The following is a 19,431-nucleotide window of genomic DNA, read 5'->3' on the forward strand; positions in this document are numbered from 1 at the left end:
AGTACGATTGTTAATGAATATTGGCAGAATAAAATGGTGTGCCTTTGGAAAACGGATTTAGGTAATTTGATGACAAACAGAATCATAATTCTTTTATAGTTAATTACATCGTCTGCTTATGCAGATGGAAGATATCGTTGGAATGAGTGTGACCACAGTTTTTTCTGATTTTGATTTTATCCATTTATGCCGATGAATCTTATTCTTTTGAAGAATCTTTCTTAACAATTCGTGTATTATGCCGTATGTCACCTATTTATGCAGAATAAGTATTCCTAGTGTGGTTATTCTTCTTCTTCTGTGTAGTTTTCAGTGGTGTTTCTGAGCTCGGCTAACTTGAATTTCACGGCAGTAGTTTGTAGATCTTCATTTGTCCGCTTTGTTTCAACTGTTTAATACGCTTTATGCTTCGTCGTCGCTTCAGTCGCTTCCGGGCCGTCTGGATAATCGTGATGGGCGACGTTTGTTGTGGTTTGTGAAGAAGATTGGATTGAGGTGTTATTATTCTGTCGCTGGAAGATATCATTCCAATATATCTCCTATGATTCAAATGGCGCTGAATTCTACAGAGTTAGTCATAGTAGGACTGGTTTTAATTTTACCTTTTCTGTATGAAACCAGTAAAGTGTTTCGGTATTACATCAAATTTTGTTTATATTATGGAATTGTGATGGCAATTGCTGTATTCGTGATTCCCATAATGATGTGGAGGCCTGGAGAAGTGAAAAACCTTTTGTGAGTAATATGATTAGCCCGCTAATTACGTTTGTATCGATGTAGTGAAAGGATTACATAATATCACGTATATGCTATTTACTATTTCGAAAAGACTTTGTTTACTAATTGATGTTTTGTATTGCAGGTTGGCATCCTTCCTTTGTCGGCACATATCGGGTCTGTTAGGATTAAAATGGGAATTGCGTGGTCGGGAACATCTCGAAAAGGAGCAGGCTTGTGTTATCGTTGCGAACCATCAAAGCTCCCTTGACGTTTTGGGTAAGTATATGTTTTTAGCTGAATTCTTGTCCTAGCATTTTCATGAGTTTACAATCTTTGTGATTATTATAGGGATGTTCGAGCTATGGCCTGTCATGGAGAAATGTACTGTGGTGGCCAAGAAGGAGCTCCTGTATGCATGGCCATTTGGTATTGCTGCTTGGCTGTGTGGGCTCATCTTTATAGATCGGTTCAATTCCGAGAAAGCTCGCGAAACAATCAATGCCGCTACTTTTAAAATAAAGGAGAAGAAAGTAAGTTCCCTGTCCATGATTAAATAGCGATAAGTTTGTGGTAGTGTGGAGTGCAACTGTGCTGACGGTTACCATTAATTGTTCCCCTTTTAACGTGGGTAATTGGATATTTTTACGCGTACCAGTGATAACATATGTTAATTACCAGTATTGGTGTTCCCAATTAACATATTTCAATCTCATGATTGTTTTCGTTCGGATTTACTATTAAAGTTATATTTTAATGTACATTGGACATTTATATTATGTTTATGCTCTGTAATTTATGTTGCAAGGAGCATCATGAAATGTTTGAAGTGGTTACCATTTTATCACTTACTAATGCAGTTATGTTTAATTCATTATTACGGCAAGCAGATTTCCTGATAATTTATTCATTATAGCCCTTTTTATAAACCCAAATGGAAATTTTTAAAGGCACACAAGCAATTGAATGCATGGTTCATTTGTCTGCATTATAACGATAAAGATATTATTGATGTAATTGAACTATATCCTGGATCATAAATGAATCTGCTGTTCATTTCTTAGTATTATAATTTTCACTTTAAATTCTCTCAACCTATATAAAATGAAGCATTCAATGGTTAACATTTTTATCTTCCAGCCTTGTTGATAATTGTGGAAATTTAAGTGCTCAAGCCTTCAGAGTATTTTTATTCTTATTAATTTTAATAAACTTAAGATACATAAGCTTCCAAGGTGAGGTAATCAAGCAGCAAGGTTTTTTTAATGTGCTAATAATAGTTTATTTAGAATCCATGAGAGTGTGGTGTATCATTATTGTGGATTCTAATTAGTGACTGAATTTGAGACTCCTCACTTTATTGAGGAATGGAAAAATGGTGATAAGATGGTCTCCGTCAAAATTCTCCTTGCTTCTTTTGGCCTGGGGCCAGTGGTGGATACATATGGGGGCGCAATGGGTGCGTGCACCCCCCCCCCCCCCACCCTTGCAGAGCCGTCCCCATTGCCTAACATTGCAGAACCACAATTGTAACTTTTTTATATCATTAAATGGCCTTGTCTTGTATATGCATATTGTAAGTTTAAATTAAAGTTCTTTAACTTTGCATGTCCCTTAATTATTTTTCAATACAATAAAAGTCAAGGTAGGTCAAGATATATTTAACCCTTAACCGGTGACGTGCGGTCTGAGAGACCGCTGCATTTCTAAAATTATGAATATTTTCAAAATTAATATTTCAAAATATCTATAATTCTCGTTAGCTTCATATTTTTGCATAACAAGGACATCCTACTCTTAAAAATTAATGTTCATTTTAATAAAATTTTGTAAATTTGAATTTCAATTCGATTAGCGGTCTGTGAGACCGTATGTCACTAGCATAAAGCATCAAGAAAGGAATAAGCTGGATAAATGTCATAGCTACTTACTACTTAGCCTTCCAACTTTAACATTTAAGGCTTTTTTTTAAATCTGGCGACATATTGATGCATAAATAGAATAATAATAACTCAAGTGTTTTGGGCATCAGTTTTTTGAGCCTGCTTCAAATCACAATTTTTAATGACAAATTGGTTCGTATTGGGAGTGTAAAAATTTTAATATAAGTTTAAGAATAGTTAAGCATTCAAACAAAAATTAAACAAAACAATAACAATGGCGTTGCAACATTTTATGAATTTTTGATTTATTGCGGTCTCCAAGACGTCACTGGTAGTGTAACAAATATTTCACGTCACTGGTTAAGGGTTAATCCCCCCCCTTGAGTTTTTTCTGTATCCGCTACTGCCTGGGGGGGCCCTTGAAAATTGCAGACTATCTGACATAGTTTGACTGCTCTTGAACTTGAAATTCTACTAATGAAAGGAAATTATGTCATTCATTAGAAATAAGTTTGAGCCAATTATTAAAACACAGGATTCTGAGTGATGATTGGACACGGCGGAAGCCTTCGTAATAATTTTATCCATCGGATTCTGAGTATTTAAAAATTTCTAAGCCGTTAAAAATGATCAAAATTGAATGCAATCTGATATACTCTAAACTTAATAAGCCATTAATTAGAAAAAAAACTTTGGATTTATGGGTTTGGAAAAAGTTTAATTGTCTCCTTGTGCAAAGGTTTACCACAGGATGATCTGTAGTAGATAGCTAAATATTTTCATTGAAGTATAGTAAATTTGATTTCCATAGCTTAATACAAAACCATCATATCTATTTTCTGTCAACTTGGTTGCCTTGAATAATCACCCATAATGAACAAAGTCAAGCTTTTAGAGAAAGGGTCAAGAATCATATATTTTGATAGTGTTTATAGTTGATTTTACAGTGAGTCCTCGTTTAACGTCACTTACCGTTCCTGGAAAATGTAACGATAAACGAAATGACGTTAATCGAAACATAATATCCTATAAGAAACAATGTAAAAAGTGAATATCGGCTGCTAGACCTCACAATTCCCACGCGAAAAAATTTTAGCGTATCATATCTGGGGCATTTTTTACGATGGGAATGCCAAACTATGGCATAAATACGAGTTCCTGTCTTCATCGACGACAATAGCAGCAGTGACGAATTTAAGTATACCGGGACTAGCCACGGTGATAACTTTTACGGGAGTCACTTGCAAATTTCCGCAGGGATGAACGACGCCTCGGTAGCTTAACTGGCTAAAGCACTCGGCCGGAAATCGAGGGATCCGGGTTCGAATCCCGGTCAAGGCGAATGATTTTTTCTCTGTGGATTTTTCGCACAGCAGCAGTGACATAAATCCTTTTCCATTTTTGTATCTTCCCGCATTTGCTTTTTGGCTTCGCTATGGTGGTCACCAAGGCGAGCGTAGCCTGGGCATCATCATCGCTGAAACATCGTCGCAGTTACAGGAACCTAAATTATGGTGAACACGGCGAAAAAAGTGACGACAAAAACTCCAAGTTCTACACGGAAAAATTCCTTGAAATCACTTTTTAGGTTCCTGAAAACCATTATGTCAAGCAAAGCCTCGCGCACCTACCTTAGAATTCATTTAGCAGAAAGTTTGCTATAACCGTAATCGCAATTAACAATAAACACACCGTTTTACACTTTGTTTAGACTGACTGTATTACCGCCCACAAAACGAACAACCTGCAACGCCCGCCGCTTCACGTTGTTTCTCGTGCGAAATTTAAAAGACGACATTATCGTGAAGCAAAGGAGCGATGAACGAATTACGATCTCAAAATTTTCGTGACGTTATCGCGAAATGACGTTAAACAGGGTGACGTAGAATGAGGACTCACTGTATATACATTTGGAGATAATTATCATTTAATAAGATATACTTTATGAATGTATCTATTCCTATATATGCATATTTTGACAGCCGAGGTGCCAGAGAGAGACTTCGGAACACACAGGTTGAAGTATAACTCTCGGGGATGAATTAGAAAAACTGGTTTTGTAGACTCTACCTGAAAGCACATTAGGGGAATAAACACATCTGGGATAGTTGCACTTAATTGAGAACCAAAGGTTCACATACCTAAATCCTGTGAATTCAGCATTTTCTTTAATGTTATAGTTTGATCAAATTCTAAAATTTTATTTTCCTTATTTTGGATTTACCACCCACCTGCTTGCGGTTTGTTTTTACAGTGTAAAATCTGCATGTCTTTAGATATTATGCAATCTTACAGTATCAGGCTTAAATTATCTTCCTTACCAACCCTATGGGTATATATTCTGTCAATGGTTGTTAGCTCATATTCACCTGATTGTGGGTCATGGTGATAAAACCATCCTAATAAAGTTTTCTTTGCTTCTATGGAATTTACAAGGTACTTAGCTATGCAAGCAGTAATGAAGTGCATATTTTCAATCGGTTGAGTCATTGATATTAGTAAAACTGTTACCTATTTGCTTGAACTCTGGCTTAGGATGTTTTGCTTTTGAATCCCACAGTAGATTCACATGAAGTAAGTTGAACTTGTCAAATTTAGTAGATGAAGGTGTTATGAATGGGCAATGTAGAGTTCTCTGCGTTGCTCAGAGATAGGAGTTGGATCTATGTCTGCCTAGCTTATATTTATGTTTATTGTGAAAGCACCATTGTCCTCTACCATCAATTTTATTTATGTTTTTGAGAATATCTTATCAATTTTCTAGAAAAATTTTTCTATTCTCTATGATATTGAGAAATACTCTTTAATTCAAACGTATTATGAATTGGTTATTTTTTTACTCCTCGGATCCCTATGTATTGAAGTTTTTCATTAATTCCACAGTTGCATTTTGCATTTTTTTTCTTTTCAGAAGCTGTATGTCACCTGATGGCTTTCTTATCAGCCAAGTAGGTAAATAATATTTAATCACATCAGTCCTTTCTTCTTCAGGTTTCAGACCTCTGGGCTTTGCTAAATACCTTGCGGCTATTCACTAACCTTCATTCTTTGTTGTCAGTGGTGGTCATTGTGTGTGGATCTTGGGTTTGTAGCGGTCTTGTATCTCATTTGGGCAAGTGTTTAATTCTTCCTTTTCAGATGGATTATATGTACCGTAACGGTTGAAAGCTAATGCAATGATAGCATGATTTATGATAATTCAATGGTCATGAATGTAATCACCTCATAAGTTAGGGGCTGGTCTTTTACTTTCCTTGAAAATCATGCTGAACTTTGATATTGGCAGAGGTTTCATGGCAGTACATTGTTTGCATACTCCAATTCCATTGTTGATGTGGAGAGAGTTTGTATTAAATAGTTTGGAGGTATTTTCTATCGATCAATATTGTGGTATAACAGATATTTCATAACTCAGCGACAAAAATGCTTGGGAGGGTGGAAATAAATAAGTCCTGCTTCTTACTAACAAAAAATGGGACACTCCTCTGCAGGATGGCCTATTAACCCATTAGTTCATAGCATCGCATATATCGGACACGCGTATTTAATTTTTTTTTCTGGGCTTCAGTTGACTTTCGCCACATTTTCATACTATATTAACCCTTTCGAGACGGCAGAGTTTTCGTCTTAGCATCACTGCTGTACTGAGCCCCAAGAGACTCTTCTTTATCGGGGTACGGAGCATTTTTGGAGGGCATTCGTTAAGAAGGGTCTTGCTGAACCTTTTTCGACCCCTCCACGCAGGGACTTCGCATTATCTCGGACTCCGAGAGTAGTTGCGCTCCCTCCTTTCCGGGTTTACAACCCTACCTGCGGCATTGGTTCGCGGTCAACTTATGTATTGCTTATATGTATTTAGCAAATGGATAATTGTTGCTTGCACGTAAATTACAGACTTTGAATTGAATTCCTCATTTTTATCTGAGCATTGTCAAATTTTAAACGAAGTTCTAAGGCCATTATTAACGCATTTAATGCAGCAACAATTTCCATGTTGATGTTTATAATTAACTCGAGATATAAGTTAATATTTGTCGTAGAATTTCGTTTAAAAATTGTAAACGCTGCTCAAAAGACAAATAATTCAATTCTTAGTGTATATTTCTTGAGAAGTGAACAAATATTTATTTCGAAAATTGACTGTATAAATAATTGTATGACCGCTGTACCTTACCGCTGAGAGGGGTTATAAAAGACGAAGGGTCCCGGTACCTGCTCCCCCGGATTCCGAGGGTTGATCCTAAACCCCTAAGCATTGGGTCCCGAGACAAAGACGTCGTAAACCCACGACCAATCTAAAAGGGGGAAAGCTAGAAAACGTATTTATACGGCTTTCGTTCTACTGGCCGGGAAAATCTCACACGTATATATACGCCCGTCGTCTCCCGGGTCAGGAAACGTCCACACGTATATATACATGTACAGTAGGGAAAAGGTTAAGTGCAAATGGATGTCTGTCTTCACCGCCCTGCTAATATTTTAGTTGATTCCTTGAATTTATCGACTTGAGAAGCATTTATGTGAGACATGGAATTGGAAGAATTTTCAGTCACCTACACGGGGCAAGTAAATTATTTTTTACTGTAGTATTTTGCTCCATATGTTGATAAATTTTATCTCATTTTTCTTCTAAGGGTTGATCTTTTTACTTTCTATATTATCAAGTTTTTGTGTACTATTCTGAATCTGTAATCAACACTGGCATCTGATCGTCCGAGATGTCGGATGGGCTGTATTGTTTAAACTATTGATTATAAAAATTTGAAAATTGCATAAATAAGTTAAAATGAACTAGAATATTTACTTTCTAAATGAATATTTAAGAAAAATAACTTTATGCACTAATGGGTTAAGCTCAGATTGGCGGAGTCAGTGGCATATGGTCATCTATTCAATATTCCCAATTACAGCTTTAACGCTTTTTATAAAGTAAGGTATTTGAAATTATAAAAAAATCATGTCACTCTTTTTAGTAAATTCTATGATTTGCTGTTTTTTGAGAAATTCTTTGGAGGTACTCCACCTGGTCAAATTATCCATGGCCAGCTCCATTTGGCTAGGTATTATTTGACCCGATAGAGATCCCAATAAGAATTTCTTCAACTAATTCACTGGGAAAGGGATCATGTTTCATTTACCATTGATACCAAGGTTACAGATAAATCCCTGGTCTAATACATCCAGGCTAAAAAATGGCAATCCCTAGGCATTGCAAATTTGGTATACATTTTTGCAATTTAAAATTCATATTTTTTCACAAGATTACCATAATCACATATTCAGTTTAAAAATATTTATTGTTAACTAGCAGGCCACCCGGCGTTGCCCAAGAAAGATAGTACTTAGATAGAAGGCACAGCAAGGGGGGTTTTTGGGGATAAAACCCCCCTCAAGAACTCAGAGAAATTTTAAAATTTAATCCATTTTACTTAATTGGATATATATTACTCTTAGAGTGGTGTAAGGATTACTAAAATATCCCTCAGAAAGCTGTAAAACTCACCATTTTGAACCATTTATCTTAAAAATTTCTGGGGGAGGGCACCCGCACCTCCCATATTCCATACCCCAGGGGCGGATCCAGGATTTCTTTCTGGGAGGGGCACAAGCAAGGCCGTATCCAGGATTTTGTTCAGGGGGGGCACAAGTATACTTCGTTATACAAAACGAACGAAATGATAATGGGACCGTATTAAAAATCTAACATATTTTTAAGGGTCTGGGGGGGGGGCACGTGCCCCCCCCTGGATCCGCCTATACCATACCCCCCAATATTAGTTGCTCCTAAGACCCCTCCCTAGCCGTAATTCATAGCTGCGTGCCTGCTTGGAGGAGTGGGAAACTTGGATTACATGATCATATGGGTTTTTTAGTTTTCTCTATGATCGCGTCAAGAGGTGTGCCTACCTTTCAGGATGTCAAGTTGCCGAAGTTATCGGACGTGACGTAACAGACCAAAATGGGAAAATTACGCAAAGGACACAACTGAAAGTAGCATTACTGGGTTTGGGAGCATGAGGTCCACCTATTTACGAACTTAGGTTGCAATCCGTGTCTCAGTGTGGAAATGAATAGCGGGCTGGCAAACAGACATCCTCCATATGTATGAGATGAAGAACTTCAGAGGCAGTTTATTCCTGGATTGACCTTATAAAAGTTATATACGAGACATAATTTCTCATTTAAGTAATACTTTATTTTATGTGTAAATGTTTATGGTTATGCTTCCAGCCTCGTGGAATCTCTATTTTAAGTCGGTTCCTGTTGGAGCTTAGTATTCCAGCATGAAAGCGAGGTTTGCTTGAAGCATTTGGCCTGTACCTTCTCCCAAAATTGAACTTCCCTCTTCAATTATCATTGAGGCCTCTTCCTTTTTACTATGTCTATAGATCTTATTTTTTTCCTCTTCCTTCCCCAATTACCCAACAATATTCCCTTTAAAATGGTTCTCAGTTTTTCCTCTCAGCTCGGTACTCGGTCCAACCTAGCCCACTGTCTCATCCATATCTCTTTTGTAAGTTTCCTCTCCTTGCTCACCATGTCAAGCACTTCATTGTTCCTTTTTATCTCGATTCATTTCACCTTCTCCATTATCCTCCTCACCCTCACCTCGAATGCCTCCAGTCTTCTCTCATCCTCTTTCCTCAGTATAAGTGATAACTTCAAGCTTAATTTTGTGAAACCTCTCCATTTTAATAACAGATAAAACTTTGTTAGGTTCACTGAAAATATTTTAATTGGCACCACCCATGTTTCGTGACATGGTTAGATCTTATTGTATGATGCTACTGATGTTACCTGACGATCAGTCACCTGAGGATGTAACCATCCTACAAAACCCGGGATGTGCCAATTTAAATATTTTCTGGGAACCTAACAAAGTATTATACTCATTTATCAGCATCAGTTTCTGCACTGCAAAGCACTACACTTCAGATCAGACACTTGACTAGCTTTTATCTTATACAATAATTCCCCACCCCCGTAATTTATTATATCTATTAAATTTGTTTGTATTTAAGGCTCTGAATTGTTCATTTCACTTGAATGGATTCAAAAGTGGAGTCTGCAATAATGGAATTGATAGGTTTTTGAATCTATGTTTTAAATTGGTTGCTACCAAGTGTCACAATCTCCATTCCATATCATATTACCTTCCCTTAGGTCTCATATCGTATAGTCAATCCATTGTGTTATTCAGTGCTGTAGTTGGGAGAAAAATTTAGGCAATACTCACCAGAATTTGCAAGCATCTGAGCATGTATTATACATCCGGCCGCGATTGAAATGTCGAACTCCAACTCTTGTATTAGTTCCAAGTTGTGCCACGAGATAACTCTGAATAAGTAAATAATCATTCCCGATTTTTCTTTCTGAAATCCATCGGAACACTTACAGTAGGGCTATTTTTTATAGATTTAAAAAGATAGTTTAACCGGTACGCTTATAACGTGTTTGGATTTTAGGGGATATACCGTACCAGCCTGTACCGGCCCAACTACAGCACTGGTGTTATTCTGTTAACTTCTATTTTTGGCAACTTTGCGTAGTTTTCAGGTCGGAAAGAATTGATTAGTCAGTTATTTATTTTTAGGCTTGGTTCTGAATTCTTAAATGTCATCATTTCTGTAACCAAAAGCAAAATAAGTTTGTAGGATAGAGGGGAAAGCTGCTGATAAGAAGATTATTATGGCCTATTGGGTAACTTCTGTATGCTCTTGTCTTCGGAGGAAATACCATTGGAGCCTATAAATGATGGTATCACTGCATTTGTTTTCTACTAATGGTGGTGTTTTAATGCAAAACTTGGTTTCTTTTCAATTATATATATGTAAGTTGCATTTGGTTCTTCGTGTGATGTGTTGGTGATTTATTTTTTTTGTAAATAATTGTGCACATAAAGGTTTAACACAAGCTTCCCTGGCTTGGTCATCATCATTTTTCATATCATATTAAGTTATGGGTCTGTATGGTTGAATGAAAACTATGGGCCTTGTAATATTTTAAACAAATAAAATTATGTTATTTTGGCCTAGCATATTCAACTTTTACATATTAAGTCTGATAGACTGTTAAAATTTTTGGTTTCCACTTTATCATTTCATTCACTTTATCTACAATTACAAATTAGGTCGCCCAATATAATTAGGCTCTGTAGCTTGGGTGAATGGTGTTCTGAAACAAAAAATTACATCTCTCGGCATTGATTTTTCTAACCCCCACATTATCACTTTTTTCCTTTATTTAACTGGTGTGTGGCGTTAAGAATTAAGAAATCTTTGCATAGCCTTGTACATATGGTGGTGGGGTATCTACCTCATGCTTTACGTTGGATTGTCATATTCACTTTATCCTATGATCAAATGGAAATTTTTGACATTGTTATTGCTGCAGTGAGTAAGGTACTAACAAATCAGTACCCTGGTCAGAGACTGTTTATTAGTCTCAGGATTTTTTTTAAATATTACATTGGTTACCCTCTAGTATCAATATTATATTTATTATTTATTTTATTTTATTTATTTTCATTAACCCATAAACAGCACTGGATAAGGGTAACTTACCCAGGCGGACTCGATCCCACGACCTTTGGTTTGGCAGGCAAGAACTTCATCCTGCCGCCACTGAGGCTGGCAATATCCACAATACTTTCAGTAAGATGTAGATTTTCCTCATATTTCCATACAATGAATTGTTTATTCTGAAACGGAGGTTGTGCGGGTATTATGGTCTGACTGGATGATAAGGTGTTCAAGAAAGTCCCTCCAATAAAGGCCTGGTTACTCGGTACATTAACACCTACAAGTTAATGTACGTTTGTGTGAATGATTTTGGTGAACGGGAACGGAACATGTACGAATGCATGAACTAAATTAGAATAGGTTCTATTTTCTGTGCATGCATTCGCTCAAGTTGGGTGGTTACACGGTGCATTTTGGCGTTCATTCTCGCGTTCATACATTTAGACATTAACCCATACGTGTCAATGTATCGTGTAACCAGGCCTTTAGACTGTTTTACGTGGTTCCCTTTTTTCCACAATTTATTGGTATAATACTTGCATGAGGGTTGTTTTGCTGTTGTTAATGGAGATGTCTCTTAATGCTTGTGTGGATGTATGAATGACGGAACTGGGCATTATCTGCAATGATAAATGAAGAGCAAACTTAGTGCATGTCCACAGTAATTTTATTTGGTACGACGCGTTTCAGCAACCTTACTTCGCTATCATCAGGTACAAAATGCCATATTTTCGTAATAAATGCCATTTCATATGCCTGATGATAGCGAAGTAAGGTCGCTGAAACGCGTCGTACCAAATAAAATTACTGTGGACATGCACTAAGTTTGCTCTTCATTTATCATTGTATCATTATGTTCCACAACATCTCGCCGAACACTGTTGAATACATTATCTGCAATCATTTCATTAATACATGTATATCATTTCATTTCCTTCACATGTGTAAAAATCTGCACCATGTAAAACAACCGTTTGAACTTGTTTGAGGCTGGCTTGAAAAAGATTTATATAATTGCTTGTTTGGAAACTTATTTGTTTTAATGCTTCTTTTCAGGAGGAATGACAAAATAATACCTTGGTAATTCCAGGTCAATGTGATTAAATATTAGAATATGGTTATTAATTTTTTTCATCTGAGAGAAGAAAATCATGCAGGTGGTAGGTTATGTGTTAACCAAGTTTTCATTTCATTAAATTCTATTTTAATATCATCTACGTAAGTGTTGCTTTTGAAATGTGATGTTTTTTTATAAAACTCCATCATATTTTGTGTACGGCATACATATTTCTATTTTGTCATGTTTATTGTGGGCAGTTTTGTTTTTTATGTTAAATAAATACCTTCCCTTCAATTATTACAAGGATCGAAGTTAATGTTAATATTCTAATTCACTCTTTTTGCTAATTTAGGTACCCTTGTGAGGTGTGTTTGGTGTTGGTTTTCAAAGCTTTTATTGTTGTCTAATCATGTTTTCTGTGAAATGTGCTATTTTTCATGATATTATGCATTCCAGCATGTTCCATTTGGGTACTAATATGATAATGCTTTGTTCTCATCATATATAGCACTCTTTTAAGATGCGAGGGTGTGGTTAGAGAGTTCCCTGGATATATATTAAAAATTTCTTTTAACGTTTATACTCCGGCAAATAGGTAAAGGTATGTCATGAGTCTTTCAAAAAATAGGCATCACTTGTTATCGGTAAATCTGGAGAAATTAAACCATAGACCAAAAGAAATTTTTACTCTAACCCAAATTCCAAGTTTGATTTCTGAAATGCTAGATGAATTGATTTCTTTACTGTGAAAAGTAGCCTTCTACTGTTATAAATCATCTGGCTAAAAAATTCAAATTTTGTGATTACTTCAAAGAACGAGAGAAACTAAAACAAGGGAAATGTTACTTAGCCTGTATTCATCTAATGTGGGAGGGTTGTCAAAAAATCTTTACGATTCCTTGATTTTCACAATTTTAAGCGCAGTTTTAGTTCTTGTGCAATTTTTAGTATTTTTGGTCTATATAATGACTTTTTACATAGTTGGGAAAGCTTTTTTCGGTGAATTTGCTAAGTTTTTGATTTCACAGCACAAATAAGCATTTTTTTAAACGAATTCCTCGATGTAAGTTCAAGCCATAAATTAAAACATTGAAAAATTGGCGCTGCTGCATTGCATAACCCTAAAATTCCCCATCAAATGAGTCAGCAATTGCCTTATACACACCACCAATAATGGGTTCTATTTTCTCTGTACAAAATACTCAAACCCAGAAAGAATAGTCCGAGAAATAACACTGTGCTCACTTGATGTGTAAAGGGGTTAAAATGCATTCAAGTTTTTCAAAGTTTTATTGTGAGTCATTGTGTTACAAGTTAAATCTCTCCATATTTTGAATTGTAGTTAGAGCTATTTCAGGTTGCTGCTGATTCTGGAATATTGCTATCATTTATTGTCATTTTTTCTTTCAACTTTTCAGGAACTGATTAGTTATGCTGGACCCTAAGAAAAGATTTCCCCCTTAATTTGAGTGTAATTTACCTAATACATAGTTATTTATCATTATTCATGGTGAATTTAGTTTTATTGCTTGAAATACTTCACCCTTTTTATCAATCAATAGAAATATGGTCTTTGAAAACTAAGGTGTTGCTTTTAGAATTCATGTTGAATACAAAGATTACCATAGTGACACGCAAAATGCAGGTTTTTGCATCATACATGTATAAAATAGCCCTACATAACCTCCAAAGCTGATGGACAGCTTATACAAACTTAAGAATCCTTAGGCCACTTTTTTCATTTTTAGATGAGGCTGTGGATTGCTAGGTATGTAAAGGGGTTTAATTACATTTGAGTTTTACCAATTTTTATCATGAGTCTAATTCTTATAACCCATTTTACTTGGTATTTTTCTAAGCACCATTTATTATTAAAACACCTGGAATGCTGTCTTGTCTAATGTTTGTGGAAAGTTCCCTCAATGAGAATGATTTATTACTTTTACTGTTTTCTATCTTTGTAGAAAATTAGATTAGCCTAGTATTATGTGCCATGGAATAACTCTGGAATGTAGTTGGAAGAATCTCCTGAAGGAGAGTGACTATTGCTGAAATGTGGTGTTATTTGCAGGGCTGAGGTGAAAAATGGCAAGACAATTTTTGATTTATTACTTTATTAATTGCTGTTCTCTGGGAAAAAACAGCTTTAACAATCACAATTTTTTTTGGAATTGCACAGTAGATGTTAGTAAGAAGAATTTTGTCAGAAGATTTTTTCAGATTATATTTTTGCAAGACACCTGAATCACTGGTATATGAAATGTCAGAGTACTTCGTCTTATATTGGGCTGGCAATCTGAATTAATAGTGATTGTTCTGGAGTATGCAAAGGCCTATCCTCAGCCTTTCCACCTTCCTTAGTTCCTTAATTAATCTGTGCTATACCATCTATTTAGTCCCATTCACGATTGTTCTGAGCATCGTTAATCCTAGCTTTTGGCCCCCTCCCCTTATAGCTAGGACTTATGGCAGGGCTTGTTTGATGGGTTATTATGTACTGTTGATTTTCACTGGCTAAAAGAAAAAAATATGCTATGATCAGGGTAATTTTTTTTGGGAGGAATGGTTGAGCCTCTTCTCGCTATTGCCTTGGCTGTGATGTTGGTGGGGATGGAAAATAATGGCTACTGATCGTCAATGGTCTCAGTTAAATTGGTCTCAATTAGATTATTGCTGACAACAACTGCTGGAGGTGCAATAAATACTTGCTGTTTCAACTTAAACTCAAAGCAAATGGGGTATGTTGGAAACAGTCATAGGCAATTATCATAATAGGTACCCAAGTAATCTACTTCGTAAATGAAATACATAAAGGTTTTTAATAAATTAAAACAAATAATAGTTTTGAAAGGGAGAGGCAGTTTCTGGCTGAGATACAGAGGAGACAGAAGGTATGGATGGAGCGAATACTGAGTAGAGCGGTGGCGCTGACTCCATGGGGCCCGAGCCCCCTCAAAAATTCATTATGGGTGTGAGGAAAAAATGTGTCAGGCTTGTCGATTTTTCCCTGTAGTGTCCAGATATCGAGATTCGAGTTATCAGGGTTCTAATGTTGATCATATGACTCTTCTAAAATGCTTAGAAAACTTAAAACTCACTACTAATAAAGTTTGACCCCCTCCTAATAAAGTTTCCCGGGGCAAGGTCCCTGGTTTTTCCCCCCCAATATTTTTTAAAAGTGACATCCCTGGAGTGGAGTATGGGTATGTTGAACACAGTGTTAGAGGGTAGAACGATAAGTAAACGAGGGAGAGGAAGGAAGAGAATAGGAATTTTTAGATAGAGTGAAAAAAATGAGGTTAGGATATTTAGATGGAATGTAAGGGGGTGGGCCTTATTGTGAATTGAAGTGGGAAGTACATGAAGGGAAGGGAGACTGAGAATAATTTTTAAATACTCCATGCAAACCTACCTTAATTGGTAAAGTACTCAAATGATAATAATTATGGTCTTTCACCTTCAAATTATGCAGTAGCAGATATTTATAGTTAGTAAAATGCTTTTATGCTTAAATAATGATTTTGTCTGTGCAAAATGACTCGAGCTGCCGATGCACCCAAACAAACCAACTCAAATCTAGCAACTGGCAAGATATAGCAACTGGAAAGATCAGTGGCGCAGCAAGGGATGGGTTTTTTGGGGGATAAACCCCCCCCAGAGCTCAGAGAAATTTTTAATTTAAATCCATTTTACTTAATTGGATTGATATTACTAATAGAATAGTGTAAGGATTAATAAAAATATACCTCAGAAAGCCGTAAAACTCACCATTTTCAACCATTTATCTTAAAATTCCACAATTTATTAATCTCACCTACCTCTTATCCAGGTGGGTATACCATACCCCCACACAATCTGGTATTAGTTGCACCTAAACTACCCCCTAAAGCCTTAATTCCTAGATGAACCCCTGATATAGATAATGGATTGACTCTGAAATAATAGCTGGATATAATAAATTAATTTACTATCAGCAGTTGTCGGAGTACAATTCATGGAGCTTAGGTAAAATTTTCTGACTTCCCTCCGGTTGATATATTCCATGGGGGCTGAAATTTTGGAGATGAACCTTTTCCATTTGTGGTTTTCTATGGAGCTTTTCTAACAGCCCTTCGCGATGTGAGCAGCTGGTTGATGTGGTAAGGCAGGGGCTTATTTGTCGTGATTGGCCGTTTTTTTATAATAAGGTTTATAAAAAAGTTCCGAAAGAGACCTGGATCAGAAATTTTTCTTAAATCCCATAAATATTGCCTGCGTTAGAGTACATCAACCTGTGTTAAGCCTGGAAAATTTTCACACGAATGATTTGCTGGGAAAAACATCAGGTCGGTAAGCTGTCACATATTAGGCTGACAACAAATATTTTATTTGCATCAATGAAAATAATACATAATAATAACAGATATGCCACAGCTGTTTATATGGTCAGTAAACAAGCTTATCTCATGTTGCTCTCTTTAATCAGTCATGCAAAGTATTCACTTGGATTCTGGTTGCCAATAAGCTTTTTAAATTTCTTTTATCGGGAGTGAATGAAATTTTTTAAATTGCCGGATTGATCTTGTTTAGTATCTGTTAACCTAGCGTAATTTCAACATTTTCTTTTGTGTTACAAATGTTTCTGCAACTCAGTGCTAATTGCTTTAGAATTTAACGAACTACTCGGAGTAGGTACTTGCAAAAATTTGAATTGGATTTTTCTTACAGAGCGTTGTGGCAGATGCATTTTTTTCGTGTTTCTTCTCATTGTGCTTCTTCTTTTTTATTTGATGTAGATCAAACTCTGGGTGTTTCCCGAAGGAACTCGCAATGCTTGTGGTCCCATGAAAACTGCTGCTCTGATGAAAGCTGGAAATGGTGCAGGCAACAGTGGCTCCACGGGAATGATGCTTCCCTTCAAGAAGGGTGCATTCCACGTCGCTCTCTCGGCACAGATTCCAATCCTACCTGTCGTGTTTTCTTCGTATTATTTCCTCGATGGACACCAAAAGCACCTTGATCCTGGTAAATGTCACCATATCTTTTTTGTTGATATTCGATTCGTGCAACCCAAAGGTTGATTTGAATAGGTGAGGGTAGAGCTCCTGATTCAGAAAGATTTCGTGCTTTCCCGGCGAATGGACTTAGTGAAGAGTTCTCAGGATCCCACCGGGTCAGGAACGCCATATCTGCCGATGTTTAGGTGTCCAACTCAGTCATTGTCCTCAGGGCTGTGAATGTTGAGTGAGAATTTTGACTTGCTTATATACAGTCACTCTGGTGGTCAGGTGACTTTGAGCAGCACTTGGAAACCTGTGCTCAAGACTATACGAAAGGCTAGACAAAACCATCACACCAGCCAATCAGAGCATGCCGCTGACGTCAGCCAATCAGCAGTCACCTGACCACCAGAGTGACTGTATATAAGCAAGTCAAAATTCTTACTCGACATTCACAGCCCTGAGGACGATGACCAAGTCGGACATCAAAACGTTGGCAGATTTGGAGTTCCTGACCCGGTGGCGATCCCGAGAACTCTTCACTAACTCCTGATTTAGATTTTCACAGTGCTCAGGTTCTCAGTAGGGTAGATTTCTGGGGTGCCATCCACGTCATTTTGATGGCTGTTTCTCCTACTCTCCTGTAGGCGTCCTCAGGCGTGGCTGAAGACACCTACAGCACAGTAGGCGAACTGTCGCCATCAAAATGAAAAATAGGATGGAATCTGGAAATCTACCCTACTGCAAGGTTAGAGCTCACCCCAGACCAAACCACAGGTGTCATTCAAATTTTGAGCAAAGTCAAACCAATACGATACCTCCACTGCACAAACACTCAAAAATCACCCATCGGATCAAATGCGCTCATTTGGAGTCCAACAATATGCATGCGCTGAGCTGGCAGTAGCCAGAGCACAAATGCTCACCTCCGAAGCGTGGAGACTTGGAGGTGAGCGTGTTTACTCCAGCTACTGCCAGCTGAGCGCATTTGATCTGGTGGGCAATTTTTGAGCGTTCATGCGGTATAGGTATCATATTGGTTTGACTTTGCTCAAAGTTTGAATGACACCTGTGGTTTAGTCTGGGGTGAGCTCTACCCATGCAGTAGGTTAGATTTCCGAATTCCATCCGTGCTGTCATTTTGATGGCGACACCTCACCTCTGTGCTGTAGGCGTCTTCAGCCTGGCCTGAGGATGCCTTCAGCAGAGTAGGAGAAACATCGCCATCAAAATGACAATGTGAACGGAACCCATAAATCTACCCTACTGCAAACCTGAATGCTGTAAAAACCTACATCTGGAGCTCTACCCTCACCTATCCAAATCGACCTTCGGATTGCATGTTGGCTCAAAGATTTTCTCGGCGTTTATCAAATGATTTCTGCATTTTTTGCGGGTTCTGTGTCAGTTGGCTTTTGTTGACAATTTAATGTTTTAATTAATTTTGTGACTAACCTTTGACCTGATGATGCTGTCACTGCTAACAAAAGCCAACGGACACGGTGCGAACCCGAAGAAAATGCATAAATGTTCGGTTTGTTTGACAGGGAGAGTGAATTTGAGTATGCGTGCCAACACTTTTTGTTTCTTTTAGGTCATGTGATTATGACAGCTCTTCCGCCAATTGAAACCCGTGGACTTGGTCCGGAGGATTTAGATTTGATCCTCAACCGTACCCGAGAGGTGATGCTGTCGACATTCGTCGAGTCATCTCTCGAAGCTTTATCTAATGACTTAAGCTGGCCACGGCCATCTGCTAGTCTTTCCACCTCAAACCCATCACAAAAAGTTTTCAGAAACCAATTTAACGCTGGACCAAAGAGCAGCATCAATTGATGATGTCTTGTCTCTCAGATGTTGTCTTATTTAACGTGCAAGAAGTAGCATTCCGGCTTCAAAACTGTGTCAGTAATTGACAAGTTTTGGATGGGGAGACGCAGTGGGAAAACGTGCAGGAGTTGGTTTTGGGCATTGTTACTGTTTTTCGGTGGCAGTGCCAAGGAATGTTTGTTGTTGAGCAGCTATGCAACTCATATTCATGAGTTACTCATTATAATTTTAAAACTTCATCAACAGCTCAGATTCATTGAGCATTACAAATGTATGTATTTAAAATAATTCCATAACATAGTTAGTCTCTCAGAAGTGTACTGACATGGCCAAGGCTCATGGAATATGTTCCTTTTTTTTCTGTGAGGGATATTGGGACACGTGTCAGATGTGTGAAACTTTACACCAAATTGTATTTTAATGTCAAATATTCCCATGTA

At 37.2% G+C, this 19,431-nt stretch overlaps 1 protein-coding gene across 1 annotated transcript; it reads left to right on the forward strand.

The window, feature by feature from the left end:
• Positions 1-436: 436 nt before the first annotated feature.
• Positions 437-19,431, forward strand: LOC124169291 (1-acyl-sn-glycerol-3-phosphate acyltransferase alpha-like). Its single transcript, XM_046547856.1, has 5 exons — positions 437-735; positions 863-996; positions 1,069-1,250; positions 16,958-17,186; positions 18,756-19,431. The coding sequence occupies exons 1-5, from the start codon at positions 542-544 to the stop codon at positions 18,995-18,997; spliced, it is 981 nt and encodes a 326-aa protein (XP_046403812.1). The 5' UTR covers positions 437-541; the 3' UTR covers positions 18,998-19,431.

The sequence above is a fragment of the Ischnura elegans genome, chromosome 12, assembly GCF_921293095.1.
Source record: "Ischnura elegans chromosome 12, ioIscEleg1.1, whole genome shotgun sequence".
In the NCBI taxonomy this organism is placed as follows: domain Eukaryota; kingdom Metazoa; phylum Arthropoda; class Insecta; order Odonata; family Coenagrionidae; genus Ischnura; species Ischnura elegans.